At 29.7% G+C, this 22625-nt stretch overlaps 1 protein-coding gene across 1 annotated transcript in view; it reads right to left on the reverse strand.

Moving 5' to 3' along the window:
* Positions 1-21825, reverse strand: part of LOC143190835 (uncharacterized) — a 33132-nt gene extending 11307 nt beyond the window's left edge. Inside the window, exons 1-2 of the mRNA XM_076395401.1 lie at positions 21772-21825; positions 16919-17153 (exon numbers count right to left, since the gene is read on the reverse strand). Of these exons, the coding sequence (XP_076251516.1) occupies positions 16919-17153; positions 21772-21825 (289 nt within the window). The remainder of the gene's footprint in view (positions 1-16918; positions 17154-21771) is intronic.
* Between the last annotated feature and the right edge of the window lie 800 nt (positions 21826-22625).

Here is a 22625-nt window from a genome sequence, read left to right on the forward strand (position 1 = left end):
AATACATTACTTGAATATGCAAATGTTCGTAAGGTGTATTAGGCCTCCAGAGGTTACTAAGGTAGTATTAGGGAGACATACAATGATATCATAATAACATGACAAGAAAACACAGCAACGAAGGAACTAGATATAAATATGTAAATATGCCCACTTATGAAAATAAAATACATTACTTGGATATTCAAATGTTCGTAAGGTGTATTAGGCCTCCAGAGGATACTAAGGTAGTATTAGGGAGACATACAATGATATCATAATAACATAACAAGAAAACACAGCAACGAAGGAACTAGATATAAATATGTAAATATGCCCACTTATGAAAATAAAATACATTACTTGGATATGCAAATGTTCGTAAGGTGTATTAGGCCTCCAGAGGATACTAAGGTAGTATTAGGGAGACATACAATGATATCATAATAATATGACAAGAAAACACAGCAACGAAGGAACTAGATATAAATATGTAAATATGCCCACTTATAAAAATAAAATACATTACTTGGATATTCAAATGTTCGTAAGGTGTATTAGGCCTCCAGAGGATACTAAGGTACTATTAGTTAGACATACAATGATATCATAATAATATGACAAGAAAACACAGCAACGAAGGAACTAGATATAAATATGTAAATATGCCCACTTATGAAAATAAAATACATTACTTGGATATTCAAATGTTCGTAAGGTGTATTAGGCCTCCAGAGGATACTAAGGTAGTACTAGGGAGACATACAATGATATCATAATAACATGACAAGAAAACACAGCAACGAAGGAACTAGATATAAATATGTAAATATGCCCACTTATGAAAATAAAATACATTACTTGGATATGCAAATGTTCGTAAGGTGTATTAGGCCTCCAGAGGATACTAAGGTAGTATTAGGGAGACATACAATGATATCATAATAATATGACAAGAAAACACAGCAACGAAGGAACTAGATATAAATATGTAAATATGCCCACTTATAAAAATAAAATACATTACTTGAATATTCATTCCTTCATAAGGTGTATTAGGCCTCCAGGGGATACTAAAGTAGTAATAGGGAGACATACAATGATATCACAATAACATGACAAGAAAACACAGCAACGAAGGAACTAGATATAAATATGTAAATATGCCCACTTATAAAAATAAAATACATTACTTGAATATTCATTTTTTCATAAGGTGTATTAGGCCTCCAGGGGATACTAAAGTAGTAATAGGGAGACATACAATGATATCACAATAACATGACAAGAAAACACAGCAACGAAGGAACTAGATATAAATATGTAAATATGCCCACTTATGAAAATAAAATACATTACTTGGATATTCAAATGTTCGTAAGGTGTATTAGGCCTCCAGAGGATACTAAGGTAGTATTAGGGAGACATACAATGATATCATAATAACATGACAAGAAAACACAGCAACGAAGGAACTAGATATAAATATGTAAATATGCCCACTTATGAAAATAAAATACATTACTTGGATATTCAAATGTTCGTAAGGTGTATTAGGCCTCCAGAGGATACTAAGGTAGTACTAGGGAGACATACAATGATATCATAATAACATGACAAGAAAACACAGCAACGAAGGAACTAGATATAAATATGTAAATATGCCCACTTATGAAAATAAAATACATTACTTGGATATGCAAATGTTCGTAAGGTGTATTAGGCCTCCAGAGGATACTAAGGTAGTATTAGGGAGACATACAATGATATCATAATAACATGACAAGAAAACACAGCAACGAAGGAACTAGATATAAATATGTAAATATGCCCACTTATGAAAATAAAATACATTACTTGGATATTCAAATGTTCGTAAGGTGTATTAGGCCTCCAGAGGATACTAAGGTAGTATTAGGGAGACATACAATGATATCATAATAACATGACAAGAAAACACAGCAACGAAGGAACTAGATATAAATATGTAAATATGCCCACTTATGAAAATAAAATACATTACTTGGATATTCAAATGTTCGTAAGGTGTATTAGGCCTCCAGAGGATACTAAGGTAGTATTAGGGAGACATACAATGATATCATAATAACATGATAAGAAAACACAGCAACGAAGGAACTAGATATAAATATGTAAATATGCCCACTTATGAAAATAAAATACATTACTTGGATATGCAAATGTTCGTAAGGTGTATTAGGCCTCCAGAGGATACTAAGGTAGTATTAGGGAGACATACAATGATATCATAATAACATGACAAGAAAACACAGCAACGAAGGAACTAGATATAAATATGTAAATATGCCCACTTATGAAAATAAAATACATTACTTGGATATTCAAATGTTCGTAAGGTGTATTAGGCCTCCAGAGGATACTAAGGTAGTATTAGGGAGACATACAATGATATCATAATAACATGACAAGAAAACACAGCAACGAAGGAACTAGATATAAATATGTAAATATGCCCACTTATGAAAATAAAATACATTACTTGGATATTCAAATGTTCGTAAGGTGTATTAGGCCTCCAGAGGATACTAAGGTAGTATTAGGGAGACATACAATGATATCACAATAACATGACAAGAAAACACAGCAACGAAGGAACTAGATATAAAAATGTAAATATGCCCACTTATGAAAATAAAGTACATTACTTGGATATTCAATTGTTCGTAAGTTGTATTAGGCCTCCAGAGGATACTAAGGTAGTATTAGGGAGACATACAATGATATCACAATAACATGACAAGAAAACACAGCTACGAAGGAACTAGATATAAATATGTAAATATGCCCACTTATGAAAATAAAGTACATTACTTGGATATTCAAATGTTCGTAAGGTGTATTAGGCCTCCAGAGGATACTAAGGTAGTATTAGGGAGACATACAATGATATCACAATAACATGACAAGAAAACAAAGCAACGAAGGAACTAAATAAAAAAATGTAAATATGCCCACTTATGACAATAAAATATATTACTTGAATATTCATTTCTTCATTAATGTTTGTTTAATTTATTAGATAATAATAGTTTAAGATAGTGTTTTGTAATTAAAAATTGACGTAAAAAAGTAGAGAGTATCTTATAGAAGTTATAAAGATTTATATGTCAGAGAAATGTTATAAGCACTCATAATAATAATTTTGGTAACTTTGGCCAAAATACCACCTTCTCTGTTAAAAAAAGCATTATTAGTTTGCAACTATTTAATTATAATTTAAGTGTTGGGAACTATCGAAATTTGACAATTGACTGTTTAGTAATTGACTACTTTTTACCAGTGACTGTTTCAGTCGACTGTTTTCAGTGGCTATTTTCGGTCCACTGATTTTGTTACTATTTACTATAGACTGTTTAAGTCGTACTTTTAGTTACTATTTTTAGTTCTAATTGTTTCTTTCGACTGATTTTTAACGTTTTGGCTCTAACGTCCTAGCCACAACCTTGACAAAAATGTACTCAATTTATGCCTACATAGATTTTTATATATTATATGTAGTTTTATGATCGTTTTGGTAGTTTTCTTGTAAATAACAATATATTGCATATTAATATTATAGCATTTCGTTACGATATTTATCAAGATTGTTAATGTAATAGGGTAAAAAGGATTAAAATTGGGAATGATAAATAGTAAAATACTTTGTTTTTGTAGCAAAAATAGGTAATATTTCGATTACTCTCCCGATTTTTGTTAAAAAATGTTTCGGTTCAATAATAAATAAAGCAGTTTATCATTTCATTCGGATTAGTTATTTTTCTATTTTTCTATGTTTAGGTATATGTTTAATTTTTATATAGTATTTATGGTTACTGTAATCTTTAGTATTTAGGTTTTGTTTAAGTTCTATTATGTTGTCTATATTTATTATAGTATATTATTTACAAATAGTAATTAATAAATTAAAAATACAATAAAATATTTGTGGGGTATTATTCCATTCCATAGAAAAATTCCATTCCTTTTTACAGATCCATAGAACATTCTACTTCATTTAAAATTAAATTATAAATTGCATGTTATATATTATTATTATAATAGTATTCAGTAATAATTTTTTTCCTTTTCTTTTTTAAAGTTAATTCGTAAAGGAATTTCTATATCTCATTCTCGCTTATACTACCGTTGAAAAATGTAACCATATATAAAATATATACAAAACTAACCACCTCAAGCAATTATCTCCGTCCTTTAGTCTCTCACAATTTATAGAGGAAAGGATTCGTACATCGTTTGACATAACGAATTGAATAAAATAGTCGAACCGTGCATTTGACTGAAAATAATAAATACTATTTTAAGTCGCTAGTTTTTTGATTATCGACTGTTTCGACTGTTTTGCGACTATCGACTGTTTTTAGTCGATAGTTCCCAACACTAATTGAAAGTATCGTATTTTATTGTCATATGATACGATTTTTAAATTATAAAAATATTACATTCTTTATTATAATTATTAATAAGCTAGAGTCGAATGAATCTTTTGATGTGTGATTATAAAATGTTTCAATGAAAATCTCGCAAAAAACCAAATGTTAAATACAATTACTAATACAATTAGCGATTGATATCCGTGTAAATAGGGTATATTTTAAAAATATTTTCGAAAAAATGTCTTAAGTAACTTTATTTTAAATAATAACTTATTTCTATTAAAACTGAACGATCTATTAAAAAAACACAATGTTACTAATGAATTTTTCCCACGCACACTTTGCGCGTATCAGCAATGAAACTAATTTTAGATTACTTTATTAAATAAACTTAATTAACTTAAATTCGTGTAAAAAATCTTTTAAAACTTTTAAAATAATAAAATCGCGTGCTGTATGCTATTTTAAGAATTTAGCACAAAAGTATATGGACTCGTATAAAGTTTATTATCATTTAAAGCAGGACCATCAACAATTCCATTGTTATGATCACGTAACGTAGTTGAAACCGATAAAGTATTACAATTATAGTCGGCATACAATGTTGATTTTATGTGAAATTGTTAAATGTTATTGTATTGTAATTGTTAAGTAACTATCACTATGTAAATTAAAAAAAAAACACTTTTTGATGTTTCAGTTGTCATCATTATTATTTCTTAATTATTTTTTATATTAAAATTATTATGCAAAGAAATAATAATATATTCTAGAAAAGTTTTTTATATATTATCATTTTACCTTTTATACATATTACTTTCTTTGATGTTAGAAATTGAGAAAAACATATTAACAAACAAAAAATGTGGGGTTCTTCATTTTGAATTTAATCAGTGGCACTTAAATGTTGATAAAAATATTACTAAAATGTTTTAAGTTATTTATATAAAGTCCCAAAACGTGGGAATTATGTATATAATATAAGGTGGGGCAAAGTCCCACTGCCATTGACTAAATATTGTCACTATTTCAGCTCGTTCTTGTGGCGTATATTTATCCACAATAATATATGGACATTTACATATAACCAAGATTGCACGCAATTGAAGTAGTTGCGAATCTTTTGCCCCACCTTAGTGTTAAATCAAAATAGTGGCGGGACTGGTGGGCTCACCTTACATAATTTTTTGTACGACATTCGTATTTCGCTTTTTAATAAAATATTCAAAATATAGCATTTTATAATCGCTGTACGTTAACCTTGGCTTTCTAGGACTTGGACTAACTATTCTCAAACTAGAGAACTAACATCAAGTATTTTAGAACCCTTTTTTAAATTATTTTATGTTAAAAACGAATCGAAATAGGCTTTAGAAACTATTTCAAAAACAACATTTAAAAACTATTTTGAAGTCTGCATTGTATCAAGGGTGATACTTATTTAATTTGCATTCATAAAATATGAGAAAAAGCAAGAAAAATAACATAATCTTAGAATTAATTTGGGGAAATCTAAGAGGTAATGTCGTTTTATTTTTCCTACAAATACCTCTATAAAAGTTGGATAAGCTACGCCTAGTTGGATTTAAATATTTACAGCTCTATAAATATTTTATTTCTAACATGTTCGGTAGAAACAGGCATACATTTTTCAGTTTCCTGATGTTTTGTTTCTGGAGACCCTCTGAGTGAACACTATAAGCTGCTATATATCCTAACATAAGCGAAAGAATGAGAAATGTTGCTCCTTCGCTTGATATTTTTCCAATGGATCACGTAAATTTTGTACAAGAAGAAAATCCTGGTCGTTGTTCGGGAAAACCGTACGATCAAGCGGAGTAATATTTTTCTTCGTGATAGTTCATATATAATACTTAAATGTGAGCATATGGCTGTCAGTTATTATTTTTGTTGAAATTTAAGATGAACTCTTTCGAAATGAATATCTAAATATTTACTCAGAATATTTAGAATTATTGTATTGAAAAATAGATGTTTACAGTAATTCAGGTGTAGAGAATCATGGGTGAACAGGACGAACAATCAACATTACTTACATGGGTCTTAGTTTATGTAAGAGTTGTTTATGTAAAAGATTATGGCCAGCGATCAACAATTCTATAATAATATATTTTTGGGAAATTATCCTTTGCCTGAAAAAAAACTACGCATTAGTTCAATGTCTAAAACAAAAACAAATTAGGTATTCTTTGATTTGGTGTGCAACATCGCTAATTATCTAGAGGATTGAATATGTGTATAAAGGTAAAAGTATATTTTTGAGTTAACGTGTGATTTGTGAAAGATTAGAAGGAAAAACGTTTCTTTCCTTTGTACTAAATTGTAGACAGCGAATAAAAAATAGATATATTTTTGAAACACAATCTGGTATCACAGTGAACATGTAAAATATTTTAACAACGACCATAGATAATAACAACACTAATGATAAAAACCCTAATAGTTATAAAGTGAAATTTAAGATATTGTTTATTTAGTGTAGTCCCAATTATACTTTCTATTTTCATAAAAAGGAGGTTTTATGTTTGACTGTATATTTTTTATGTATGTTCACCGATTTCTCTGTCAGTTATGCGCCAATTTTCAAAATTCTCTTCTTATTCAAAAGAGTGCACTTAGAACCGAGACAGGATCCGATGATGGAATACGGAGAAATCGAGGGAAACACTCAATTTTCAAAGATTACTGCGACATATGATCATTTTAAAGTCTGTGCCAAGCCCAAGCAATACAAAAATAATAATATAATTTTATGACTTATACACAAAATTAAATTACGAACAAAACATATCTAATTTGTTGCTCGTAGTGACTTCAAAGTGATTAGTTCATAGTTAAAATAACATTGTAAATAAATAAATAGGCTTAGATAGGTATTAAGCTAAATTATGTGTATATAGTAGAAAATAAAATACGTGGGGTAGATAGGTTAATAAGGTTTTTGTTTATTTTTATTTAGTTAGTAAAATTATTAGTATTAGTGTATTTCTAAGTTTGATTATTTTTCACTTTTTATTGAGTTCCGTATTTATTTCTTAAGTACATTCAATTTTTTCTTAAAATTATTTTAATCCTTATGATGGAGAATCTTATAAACATCATGAAAGTTGTTCAAATATTTCTTTTATTTGTGGCTTATAGTATATTCCAACACTCTTGACTAGAAGCATATGCCTTAGTTAAATGCGAAAAAGGAAAATACATAATTCAGATTTAATCAAGTTCATTATCTATACATGTTAATTACCTCAACATTTTTTTAAGTCGTTTGCTCGATCACTTGATTCAGACAAGTATACCTTAAGACCAATATTTCAATTTTGGGTTCGTACATTTCGTATTTCTATTAATACGCCTTTGCATTTATATAAACACAACTATTATACATACATTAAATTCAGACTTTCAGAAGCATGTACTATATTTTAGTATAACAATTAATAGACAGCTATAAAATAGTTCTGTTTCATGTTGTTTATATAAAAAGTGTGTTTATATTAAGCACTTGCATGTACGGGTATTTTGATCAGCACCAAATATTAGTAAAAAAGGAGCTATATACTTTTAAACATTTACAGTGAAGCTGTTATATCGCATCCTAGTCATCGATTGTGGTTTTAGCGATGTATATGTGCGGATTTCAACGTCAATGAAAGGAGTAGCTTGGAAGCCCAAAAATGTCTCAAGTCAATGAATTACTACGTAATGAACGACAATCGAGCCAAAATGTTTCAAGAACTTTCAGACAACTTAGCAGTTGATGGATCAATTGTTGTCAAATATGTACATGTGATGAGATAACTTATAAAAATAGGGAAATTCTAGAGAGTATAAGAAATATAAATGCCGTTCACATGCGTTTCAACATTGTTATTTTATTGCTTGCTAAACAAAAAAGGAACAATTTTATGCAGCGTATTGCGGTTGGCAATGAAAAGTTTGTTAAAATTCTTATTCCAGATGTCCAACTATATAAAATGAATAAACTGATTGACATATTCATGCAAAAGAGACCAACATTATCGAGTAACTAACAAACAAACAGGCTAAAAATGATCTTCTTGCATGAAGAAGCTCAGTTACATGTTGCAAGAGTTGAAGGATATTCTCAGCAGCAGCTCAAATATCAAATTCTATCGCACTCAATGTGTTCACTAGACATAATGCCTTCTGGTTACTATTTGTTCAGATCGATACAGCATAGCTTGGCTGGCATACGGTTGTAAAATTCTGAAGAAACGCGAGAACGAATGAATTTGAATGAATGAATGAATTTCTGAAGAACGCGAGAATCCATGATTGGAGAGTTAGCTGGCAAGGAAGATTGTAGAAAATTATTGTAAACAGAAAATATATTGCTTAATCAATATATCTCAATAAATACATTTCTAAAATTTAAAAAGGGTTAGAATATATGCAAGCGCCTAATGTATTTTGTTTTAACATTGTTTTTAACAAATTGAAGCAGAGCTACAATTTGTAATATGCAATATTTTCCTTCATAATATTATTTTTGGGAACATGTGTAAATAAAGTACTCCTCAGTACACTAACATACAAGTAATCCAACTTAATAAAAAAAGTCTCCAAATTCAAATTTGGATAGAGGATTAACAAACAAAGAAGATTGTTTAATTTAAGCGTGGGAGGTAACATCTGGCCGGATAAAAGAAAAAATCAATGTTCCTAAACTAATTTTGTTGGGTACATTAACTGGACAAAAAAGAGAAAATTCTCCGCCGAATAAAAATTACCGAAAAAGAAAAGTTGAGTGCCCCCCGCTGGCGTCATTTCCATAATAAAGACTCCGTGATAAGGCATTTATATTTAAATTGGTTGCTTTTATTTGCAAACTAAAGAAAATTCTTATGTATCGGCAATGGAACTGTCATTCTATATTTTTTTGTATTTACATATCTGCGTTAAAAATGGAACTTAAACAGCACTAAGAAGTTACAATTAAGAAACTTTAAAGAAAGCAAATGAAAGGTATAAAGGAAAGGTTAATCTCGGCTATAAATAGAATAAGTTGAAAACTTCTTTACAACGTCCATACATTATTGATTATTCTTGGTAATATGTAGATTTTTATTGGGAACTACAAATTGGCTGTCGCATATTAGTGGGAACACCATTAATTCAACTTATGGTCCAAATGAAATAATACCTATGGACCAATATCTAAGGTATTTGAAAAACTGCTGATGAAAAGAACCTAATACTTACACACCAGATTGGATTTATTAACAAAAATTCCCCTATTGACCAGGTGCATAGAATAAGAGATAAAGACAAGAGAAAAGTCATTAAAAAAGACTATGGAGGTAAAATGGTATGTTCAACTATATTCTTAGACTGTCATATTCATATCGTTCTAGTTTATAAGTTAGAGAAAATTTTACCAAAGCAACACATTAAACTATTAAAATCTTACATTAGAGCCAGAATGTTTAGAGTTAAACAAGAGGTCAAATACTACACTAAAAAAGTACCACAATGGGAGCCAATTATTTACCTACACTATGTATGCGTATGAATGTATGGAAAATAATCACGATAGCTACTACTGACAATATAAATGATTGGACCCAAACCGTGAAAATTAAAATTAACGAAAATGTGTGAATGTGCAGTTCACGTACAATCAAATCACACAAGCACAAATAACAATAAATAATAATTTCATTTCATATAGCAAGAACGCTAAGTATCTCGGAATGAATCTTTTCGTAACACCTGCTAACAGAAATATCAAAAAAGAAAGAAAAGAACTGGAGTTCAACTATAAGAAAATATATTGATTAATAGGAAGAAAATTACAATTGTCAGTATATATTATGGTATTGAAACTTATATGGACATACGGAATTCAAATATCGGGATGCTCCGCGAAAATTGATACAAATACAATAAACATTTTCTAGAATAAAGTCCAGAAAAGTATTATAGGTACACCTAGACACTGCAGGCCTGTTTACTTACACCTAGACTTTCAGATACCGACTGTCACTCAAGAAATATCTTGATTTTCGCGAGGAGACATGATGAGATACTCCATGATGATGTCAGTATGGAAGTAATACAACTCTTGGATAACACCAGACACAGACTCAAAAGAATCAAACCATTTAATCTTGTATAGAGTACTGTAGTGGGGTGCGTTTAATAGGAAAATAGGGTTGGTGAGTCGTTCTAGATATATCACTAAATTTAAGTAACTGTAAAGATAAATTGTTTCTTAGTCGGCAACGAATAGTAACAATATAATAAATAAATTAAAAAAACATAGAACAAATTTAATATGATAACACGTATTCTTACATATCAGCTGAAGCAAGCAAAATACATTCATATACCCTCAAACTCGAGATTAGACTGCTTATCATTAGTCATATTAATTACTACTTAAATATTTCACATATTTACTCACATAAGAAAAAAGAAAGCATAAAAAGGAAGGGAATTAAAAGGACAGTTAAGAATAAGCAATTAAAGAGAGAAGCTACTAGAAGATATACCTTATAGAGTCATCATGAAGTACATTGAGAGAAAATAAAGAAACTCTTTGTAAATATAGCTAATGTCGTTGTGAACTACATTGAAAAATTTAAGTTAAGTATTCAAATGATTAAATTGTAAGTACAAGAAATTGGTTGCCCTGTTTTTGGTTTCGTGATTTAAAATTAAGAAACAGACATTTAGAAATGTGTTGTAATGGTAGTAAAATTCTTATTATTTAGAATTTTAACTTGCCAATTATCTTCCTAACCGTCAGGATCTGCTCTCATAACATTTTCTATATACGGTTCGTAAATATAATGCATGTTTTCAAATAACCCTTTCGGAACAAAAGGTAATATTTTATTTTCAAAGTCTCCAATCCAGAAGTAATACTTGATTTATGTTACGCTCAACTAAACAGGCATTAGCTATATTATATGCAATCAATATATTAAAAGTTTGAATGAATCTTTATTACTGTTTTGAAATTAAAATTTTGAAATAATCAACTTTTATCCTGTGGTCAGGGAGGCGAGCGGGTATCAGCTAGTAATTTATAAATCCTGCAACTTAGTTGTTGAAACAGAAATAGATATAAACTCTTATGTACAAACTATTTTAAATATTTTCATATGAAAATATATTTTGAGAGCATTACTGCAAACTGTGATAAGTTCTTTAATAGTTTTTGATAAGAAATTCCGAAATATAAGGCACCACAATATTTATACCTATTGCTGTAGTATATGGGTCTTGGGTTTTAAACTAAATAATCCTAACATAGAATTGGTGAGTCATAGACAAAACAATTATGATAATTTTATTATTTTTACATTTTAACATTTTATAGATTTTAAAAATAAAAATAACACATATATAACACGACATTATAAGCAGCTTATATAATTTTTAGCATATTTATTTTTGAAAAAAGAATCATATTTGTTGACCAAATTTGTTTGGATGTTTGATGAACAAACACCATTTAGTCTCGTTTATTGGAATCACTATCTTACCTGTAATAGTGAATATTTTACTTAACGGACATCAAAACATTAACACGGCATTAAAATCATGTTTGTGTTAACCATTATGTCTTTATTACAAATACCGAATCAATTTATTCCATGATATCTGATATTTAGTCAAATATCTGATATTTAGTCAAATATCAGATATTGCCAGTTATCGTAAAAAAATCAAATCTCATAAAAGAAGGTATCTAAAACTTATTTCTCGAAACTTTGTTTCTCCTTTTACCAACTATGGGTTTATCTGGACTGGACCTACAGTTTAACGTAGGCTCCGAACCACGGTCCTCAGCATTAGGCCTACCGACTGGCGAGTGACCAACTTTATAAATCATCCCAGAAGACATCCAGTCTTACCCAGCCTGGTTACTGGCGTGACTGGGATCATTTTCCTTGTTGGATTTTACACTCTTTCCTAGGACTATCACAAATTTTCAACAATCACAAATATAAATTTACGACTAAATTTACCCCAACAGGGTTCGAACCCGCGGCTATCGCAACAATAGGAGGACCATCCTGTCACCTTTACCACTGCGCCATCAAGCCAGCTTCGAAATTTTTTTAAGCCTGATATAGTAAATAAGTACGTGAAAATATAAATTAGTTAAAAAAGGTTTAATGAACTCGTTACTAATTGAATAACTACAATCAAGTTGAGAATGTGCTATAGCGAATAGGATAATGTGATATTCATAATTTTAAAGATATTCTTCAACAACGAAGACAGGTTGTTTGCATCTATTTTAAACTCAAACTATCGGCAATTAAATCTTTCTAAAATTATAACATACCCTTATGATGTCACTATTAGAAATTAATTCGTGGCCATAGTAAATTATACAAAATTTAACATTTTGGAAACTAAGTGAGGCTAGACTTTTTTTAGACAAGATATAGTAATAGAGGTTGAATTCTATTTTGATTTCATTATTACACCCACACGGCACATATATTATGATCGTTTTCACATTAGTAATTTTGTATTTATAATGTCGTTTACGTCCAGATCTACAGTCTCAAATCCAACCTTTTAAACAACGCTTGATCGGTATACTCCCATAAGTCTACTCCATATATGTTTAAAGCTTGACACTTTCTCATCCATAATTTAACTTAACTATAGCTTTTCTATTATGTAGTTTTCGAATAAGTTCACTGCTGTCGAGTAATTGTAACACTGTATCTTTATTAAACTCGTGTTCTATTACAATACTTAGTGCCATCAAATTTATTCACTTATCGTAGGTATATAGATTGTTGTATATATCCTCATTTTAATCTACCATGGAGTGTAGTCAATACTTTCAAGAAATTTACTTTGATATGTTAATATTATATTGACTCTGGAATTATTTGTGCATGTTTCAAATTATCGTAAGTAATCACTAAATTTTTTACCATTATACAAAATTTCGCGCATTTTGCTGTGTTTGCATATAAAGTTAGTCTATCTAAAAAAAAGTTATCACTGGTATGTATCTGTCTTTTTATAAGAGAAATTTACATGGGCAGATTTCATGAGATTTAATTTAATTAGCAATTTTTAGGCGCAATTGGTATTAATATTAAATGTAATAACGTGATAATGCAATGTTTTTACAACTGTGATGTTATTAATGTCTGTAACTATTCATATACGAAAGATTTACACATTTAAATATATTACTATTATAGGACAGTTACAATATTGGCCAGTATCTTGTGGTGCCTCTGCAGAGATGGATTTTAATTCTGAAACTTCATCATTGTATTTTGTTCTCTAATGACGATGACAAGAAGAAGAAGAAGAAGCCTACTTACCTAGGTAACTTATTTGCTAACTTCAATTGCAGACTCTTATCCCATGCTTTATTGAAGTCTTGCACTAACAGGTCAATTGAAAAGTCTTGGACTTACCATAGAAAAACACATTTTTTTGGCAAAATTAGATTTTTTTATTCAACATAATTCCCTTCAAGGGTGATACACTGATTATAGCGACCCTCGAACTTTTGGATACCATTTTTGTAGTAGGATTTGTCCTTTGCTTCAAAATAGGCCTCAGTTTCGTCGATCACCTCATCATTCGATGAACATTTCTTCCCATCGAGCATTATTTTGAGATCTGAGAACAGGAAATGGTCACGGGGGGTCAGATCTGGAGAATGCGGTGGATGAGGAAGCCATTCGAAATCCAATTCATGGATGTTTGACACGGTGCATTGTCTTGGTGAAGCAGCACTTTCTTTTTCTTCAAATGCGAATGTTTTTCGGTAATTTCGTTTTTTAAGCGGTCCAATAATGCTATGTAATAGTCGCCGTTGATGGTCCTTCCTTTTTCAAGATAGTCAATGAAAATTATTCCATACGTATCCCAAAATACAGACGCCATAAACTTGCCATCCGACTGTTGGTTTTCCCACGCTTTGGAGCGGGTTCATCGTATGCAGTCCACTCGGATGACTGTCGATTGGATTTCGGAGTGAAATGGTGGAGCCAAGTTTCATCCATTGTCACATATCGATGCAAAAAGTTGGGTTTATTACGCTTGATCATCTTCAAACACTATTGCGAATCATCAACATGTCGTTGAGAGTGAGCTCGAAACGCGGTACCCACTTTGCAAAGGCCTTTCTCATACCTAAATATTCGTAAATAACATGATGTACACGTTCAGTTGATATCTTTAGAGTGTCTGCTATTTCATTGAGTATCAATTTACGATAATTTAAAATCATTTTGTAGATTTTTTAAATGTTTTCGTCAGTAACACCCTCTTTGGGGCGTGCACTGCGTTCACCGTCTTCTATGCTCATTTTACTACGTATAAAATTAACATACCAATCCTTGATGGTTGATTTCCCTAGGGCAGTGGCCGGAAACTCGGCATCAAACCAAGTTTTTGCTTCAACTGTATTTTTTCCCTTCAAAAATCAATATTTTTTCAACACGCGAAATTCCTTTTTATCCATTTTTTTTCGTAATAACAAAAGTTGCTTCTCTCAAAAAGCTATAATTCAAAAACTAATGATTCGACAGCTGTCAAATTTATACACCCATCTTTTGAAGGTTAGGACTGACTAAAAACATATGGATTTAATTATAGTAACGTCATCGATGTGTCAGGACGGGGACTTTTCAATTGGCCTGTTTTTTCTAGAAATACAGCTGTACAAATTTATTTTTCATTTCAAATATTTCTTGTTTACTATTAATCAATAGTCAAATAATTACTTCTAAATCCAAACAGATGAGTTTACATGAGTTATTTGTCTACAATAATTAGTTTGATCGTTTTTAAGAACATTTTCTGTCTGAATATGACTGGTATCAGATTTCAGTTCTATTATGCCTTCTTTTTGACAGCTATTTAAATAATTGGCCATTTCTTGAAAGGTAGTCTGGCGCCTTTTTGGCAATGAGGTTTCCCAGAATTTTGTTAGCAATTTCCTTTTAGGTTATTGAGACTATAACTTGATAAGCATTCAACAAATAATTTCATTTATTCTTGATATATTTTTGCCAATCTCTCGTTTTTTAACGAATAGGCGAATTTTTGTTTCTTTTTTGTCCTCTTAATTTCTTAACCGTCCTATGATAGGTTCCTTAGAAAACTTTTAATATTTAATAATACGTATAATTTTGTATTTTATAATCAACTTTGTTGTCAATTTGTATTATATTTAATAGGTGGCAGATTTCCTAATAATCATTTAAACCTAAATAAACAATATATCGAATTTTAATCAAATAAGAATTCTATGGATATAACAATTAGCTTAATACTTAGCTTTAATTTTTTCCAATTAAATGATTTTTATATTAAATTAAAAGATTTAAATAAAATTTATTCATAATTAATTTTTAATATAAAATCGAAAAAGCATTTATATATTTATTTCGGTTTAATATAACTGTAAAGAGCTGAAAGTAAAAATAAAAAATAAATCAATTCATAACGCCCTGAACTCTTAATAGCATTTAGGGATTGCTGTATTATCGGTAAATTGTTAGCAACACAATAGAAGCGTTTCTGTTGACACTAAGAAGTAGGTCAAACCGACGAAGCCTTACTAACATCTTTAAGAACCAAACGCTTTAAAAATCTGACTCAATTAGTAGTAAACTTAATATTCATGTAATAGAAAGCGTAACAGGTTGTTGAACTAAATTACATCAAGTAATAAATTAATGACGATAACATTTGATTCTTAAAAGGAAGTTTCTTATTATCTCTAATTACTAAATTAGATGTAATATTTGATAAATCGGCTAAAAATTAGGTTTAAATGAAAATAAAATACGTTTTGGCTTATCGTTACTATATTCATAATTATATAGACGACGTAAAAAAATATATTTTCATTATGTGCAACATAGTACGACCAGTATCGTATTATCACCACTATCTCTTTACGCAGGAATTTACCGGAAAGCCTGGATTAAACAGTTGCTGAATCAGATTGTGAAATATCAGCAGCATAAGGCTACCGAAACAGTCACCCGTTATACTAATAATGTGATAAGACCTGGGATAAAAGCTTAACCAGGGAATTCTTCAGGATTCTAAATACTGTTTTGTTAATTCCTCGCAAATTCGAATAGTCGTTTAAGTTCTTCTCCGTCGAGATAATCCTAATGGTTTAACGGAGATATCATAACTAGATATAATAACTAACGATCTATTTGAAATTGTTGGTTGCATTAAGGATGTTCAGTTTACTATTAGATCTGGAATTAATGAACTTAATAATAATAAAGTATGATTTATCAAATATATCAGATTGTAAACATTGTGTAAGGCATTTTCAAATAATTTAGCAGAAAATATTTTCTTTGCAGTAGTATATCACGGAACTAATCAAATTTTTCGATTGGCGATCAAATTACCATCTATTTTATTATTTGCACGAATAACGAATTTTTTTTTAAATATGTCTAAAGTGACGAAACTGAAATTTAAAGTGTAATAAATATGTTTAAACCTACTTGTACAGTATCTAGGTTCATCAGATGAATCGCCACAATCGTTTTTGTTATCACAATAACGGTTTGAGGGAACACAGCGTCCGTTGGTGCAGGCAAATTCGCTAATTTTGCATTTGGTTGTTTTGACAACTGTCTGGAGAAGTGCCGGTAAGGCAAACGTCAAAATTAGAAGGAGTTGCGCTGTGAGTATGGCAGTACCGGATGAAGGCGGCATTTTCAAACAGCTGAAGGAAACCTGAAAGGAAAAAGCGTTAATTTATCTCAAATTTCTTAAAAACAAAATACATTTAACAAACATTTACTCTTTATTAACGAAAGTAATAATGATGCGATATATATATATATATATATATATATATATATATATATATATATATATATATATATATATTTATTTATATTATATATATATACATATATATATGTATATATATATATATATATATATACATATATATATATATAATATTATATAATATATAATATAATAGATGACCTCCAATATACTGCAAAATCCAGTTTGTCAAAATATAAAATTTGTTTTAAACTCAGAGCGACTTTTTCCTTCTCATTTTACCCTAGTTCAAACAAAAACACAATGTTGGTGCTTTGGAACATGTAACCGAATTTATCTATAAAATTTTATTTGTGTTGGAACTAGTGGAATTAGTTGGAACTAGTGGACATTGTTTTCAAATGTCTACAAAATTCCTCAAAGTATTAGTGATAATAATCAGAGGTTACAAACCAGCAAACGTTCTAAAGCAAAAATTTACGTTAATGCGGCAATATTGGGACGTGCTGACGTCATAAATGTTGATATTTTATATGATATAATATAATATATATATATATATATATATATATATATATATATATATATATAATATAATATTTTATATATAATATAATATTATATTATATATAATGCAATAGATGACCTCATACTGCAAAATGCAATTTGTAAAAATATAAAATTTGCTTTAAACTCAGCGCGACTTGTTGTTAAATGTCAACAAAATTCCTCAAAGTATTATTGATAATAATCAGAGTTTATAAACCAGCAAACGTTCTGAAGCAACCTTCTACGTTAATATGGCAATATTGGGACTTGCTGACGTCATACATTTTGACGACGCGCATTGGCTGATTTAGACTACAGTTAAAATTAAGAACAAAGTAATTCATATTACTAAATTATATATATTATATCAACAGATAATATATTAAAGTTATGACACCAAACCAATAAAGTAGTTACCAAAAGATAGTAATAAGCTCGAACAGAAAGTAGTATCAAGTTTCAAACTTACGTCATCTCAAGAAATAATATAAACTATTCTATAAATAATATAACTAATATAACTAAAGATTACTTGTATTAGATTGTTAATTGATATATTGTTTGTAGTGATTACTTGCACATGTTCAAACTCATATGTTAAATGTGAATTGTTTATTTGAATGATGGCATCGGAAATTATAATTATATAACCACCTCTCTACAACCTATTTAATTTTTTTACACTGTTTTAAAACAATACTTTTGAGATTTTACCCCAGTGCACAGTATGAATGTGTATACACACTATACTTTTGTTTATACTATATAATTTATATTAGTACTATTACTGTCATCTTGAAAAAAGGTCATATAACTACAGCTAAATATTTCATTATTCGATGACAATCTACAGCTAGGAATGCTGCAAATTAGACTATGCACCCAGAATAAAAGTAGTTATTTCTAGATAATCCCAGTCGGTATTCGGTAAACTTCAACAGTTTCCGCCAGGCTTTTCGACACCATTTACAAGAATTATTATATTATCATTAATTCATTGATATCAATTAATTCATTAGAATTAATTCATCTATTTTAGGCATGATTGACTATTCGAAAGCAAAAGTTCAGATAAATATGATTATGGCTATCAAAATAATCTTGCTTATCATACTGTCTCTTGAAGATTTTGAGGTTTGGAAACATAATATTGAAAAAAGAACTAAATTCTCGTTTTTTTTGTTGTATCTTATTAAAAATATAATCACTTTTTTCGAGTGTAATCGGTCTGGTATGTTTAAGTGTATCAAAGGTATATATTATTGTGTGATTTTGAAGATAAATGGCAACACAAAAATATTTGTTCCTAAAACTCTACCTCATAGGTGGATGTAAAATAGTTTATTGTACCCACATTTGTGTGTATTATTGATAAATTATATTTATTATTTTATATAATAGGTTTATAAAAGGCTGCCCATATTAAATTTATTATATTAGAGTTATTATTTAGATTTTATATAGATTATCATTAGACTCTTGTCGTCAAATGTAGTTGCAAGTAATAAATTAGCTTCAGTAGTTGATAGTATTTGGATTTGCCCATAATGAAAAGGCAATTGTTCCAGAATAAACCTCCAAAATAAAAATTAATATAATATTATGATATGATGTCGATTATATAAACATTGCAGTTGAATGCAGCAAAGTTGATGATATCCGATTGACACTATCCAAACATTTGCGTAATTTATTTTATTCAAACATATAATCCTTGTATATGAATGTATATAACCATAATTTATAGCCGAGTATTTTACATCCCATATATCAGCAGGGTTACTTTCATAGCACCCGATTCGAAAAATAATGTCATGTCGCATATCCATAAAACAACCCGTACAACAAATTTAACTCCCCGATCCGACGTGGCAAAACAAACGCCGGTCGAAAGATAACGGGCCCGCAGTAAAATTTCACAGGTGGTCTTGAGTTTCCGCAAAACAAATGACTATCAGGCATACACCATTTGTATGTTTTCCCGGTCGCAGGCCTGCCGAGCTCGTTCGGCAATAAAAATCTGTTGTGCCTCCATAAAGCGGAATCGATGGCCAAAGGTTTATGCTCCTGGCAGTTTTCGAAATAGGAATTCGTTTACGAAACTGAACGCCGCAAGATCCGACGATTAATAAGAAATGTCTGCGTTCGACAAAAATTAGGAACTGTACCAAATGTTTAAGATCGGGCTGTGCTGTACCACGTATTTCAATTGCAATATAAATTGATTAGATGATAAAAAATCCAAACAATATTAATTAATAATAATAATATACTATAGAGAGAGATTATAAAATATATTTAACACAAAATTTGAACTGACTGCAGAAAATAAATAAGGAGCTCAGTAAAAATTAAAAAATAATCAAACTTAGATTTTTAACACAAAAAAACATTTTAATATAAAATATGTAGATAATAATCGTTGTAATAACTATATAAAAAAACCATATCCCTATTTAACCTACTAACTACATGTATTTTATATTCTGCTATATACACACAATTTGGTTTAATACCCACCTAAACCTATTTATACATTTACAATGTTATTCTAACTACTGCCAACTGACTACATCGATGTCGGTGCAGTAAACAAGCAGTTATACTAATTTAGATTTGTTTTGTTGGTAATTTAATTTTTGTCACAAAATTATATTATTATTTTTGTATTATTTGTGCTCGGCACCGACTTCAGTGTGGTCAGTTAATAATAGTTAATAATATTGTAATAATATATTGTTAATAATAATTTTAAATTGTTAATAATTATAATATTGTAAAGAGATAAATAGCTTTAGGTAGGTATTAAGCTAATTTGTGTGTATAAAGTAGAATATAAAATGCGTGTAGTAGATAGGTTAAATAAGGTTTCTGTTTATTTTTGTATAGATATTTTAACGATTACTACGTACATATTTTATATGAAAATGTTTTTTACGCTAATACTTTAATTTTTAATGAGCCCCTTATTTATTTTTTGAAGTCGGTTCAATTTTTGGGTGAAAATATTTTATTTTTCTCTTTTATATACATTTAATAAAGGATATTCCTAGGATATTAGGATATAGAAGTTCGTTTTAGTAATAGCTTTACAATGTTATAAGCATGTGCAACTACAGAACTTCAAGTACTTTAAAAAATCTGTGTTTAGACATGATTTAACATATTAAGTTCTCCTCGGTTCTCCTGGTTCTTGCACTAGATCTCTGCGTAGTTTCTTTTATTTTCTTTGAAAATTATAACAAATCAAAAAAAAATTAAGGAGCTATTTAATACTGAACAAAACCAAAAAATAGATAAAATATTTAGAAAACCTAACGTCAACTAACCTGAAAAAGAACAAGAATCATCAAAAGGCCCAAACATCATAATCTGCAACAACTAACAATTAGGAAACTGACTCTCTTAACACTTCATATAAAAGGGATTCACCACACGAAAAAAATACTGTTGGCGAAGCCAAACGAACAAAATAAACGAAACTAATACCAAAAAATATCCTGGTATATATTTAATAACTCGAATAATTTTACAAGAACTGTCTCAAAAGCGCTTCAAGTGAATAACATTTATTTTTAATGCCACCTCTAATCTACTTCCCTAGCACTTAGATTAGTCAATCAAACAAATAAAAACTTTAACGAAAAAATATATTGCTCGGCTGCATTCCTCAGTAGTTTTCAAGCTTTTGATAAAGAGTGACACGCTGGACCCCATCCGCACTATCAACTATTAAAGGCGTATCTCACAGACAGATATTGTGAAACACTGAACTATCCAATATATTCAGTTGCTCCTCATGGCAGTGTCCTTAAACCATTGTTCCTCTATACTGTTTACAGCTGACGCGCCGTACATCAAAAACCACTACTGTGGCAACATATGCTGTTGATCTCACGTCTTTCAAGATCCAATATCATCTACTAGGAACCTCTAATTTCATCTCAACAAAATTCATTTGTGGTTGAAAATATGGAGTTTCAAGATGAATAAAACGAAATCTACTCACCTGACATTGACCCTGCGTAGAAGGACTTCTCCTCCGGTAAATCTTAGCAATCATTTACTCCGGCAAGCAGATAATGTTAAATATCTGGGCATGCTCCTGGATCGGCGCTTAAAATGGAAGGAATATGTACTAATAAAGCATAAACAACTTAAGATTTATACGAAGGTTAAGCCCATGTGACAACCAGCAACTTAGCCATTTTATTTATTTAATTATTAGCCATTCTTCAGAGATTCTAAAATAAAGAATTATATATGCCATCGTTGACGCCCAATATTATGCCAGTAACAAGCTAATTGAGCGCGATATCCCCCTGGACACCACAACGAGTGTGATCCGAAGATCCAGTGCAAAGTACTCTGAAAGAAGCGTAAAAAGTTTACTACCATCCAACCTTATCTCATCAAATATTCATTGCCCACTGGCCAGATGTGGAATGCTAAGAGCATAACAAATATAATATATATATATATATATATATATATATATATATACATGATAATATATAATTAAAAGATACATTTAGAACTGTAATAGATTTTGGAGACAAAAATTGAGGCGCATTATACGTTATATTTGGAACTTTTTGGCGCAGTATAAATAGACTCTAGAAGCTAATTGAGGTTTTAATAAGCATTAAAATATAAAATGAGCTGGAATTAAACTGAAATGATCAGAAAATTACTTATATCTGAATTATATTATAATATTGGCTTCCGGATTGGAGCCACGTATATTGACCAAAAATTTCCTTTTCAAACTAGCCTTCATAAAATTTCAAATGACTTTTTGAAATGTTATGAACAAATCCCAAGGCTCCCACTAAAACTTTTTATTTTGTTTGGACATATAGA

This window comes from Rhynchophorus ferrugineus, unplaced genomic scaffold, assembly GCF_030347505.1.
Source record: "Rhynchophorus ferrugineus isolate W39M unplaced genomic scaffold, kcgeb_rfMv2 rfM2, whole genome shotgun sequence".
Lineage (NCBI taxonomy): Eukaryota > Metazoa > Arthropoda > Insecta > Coleoptera > Curculionidae > Rhynchophorus > Rhynchophorus ferrugineus.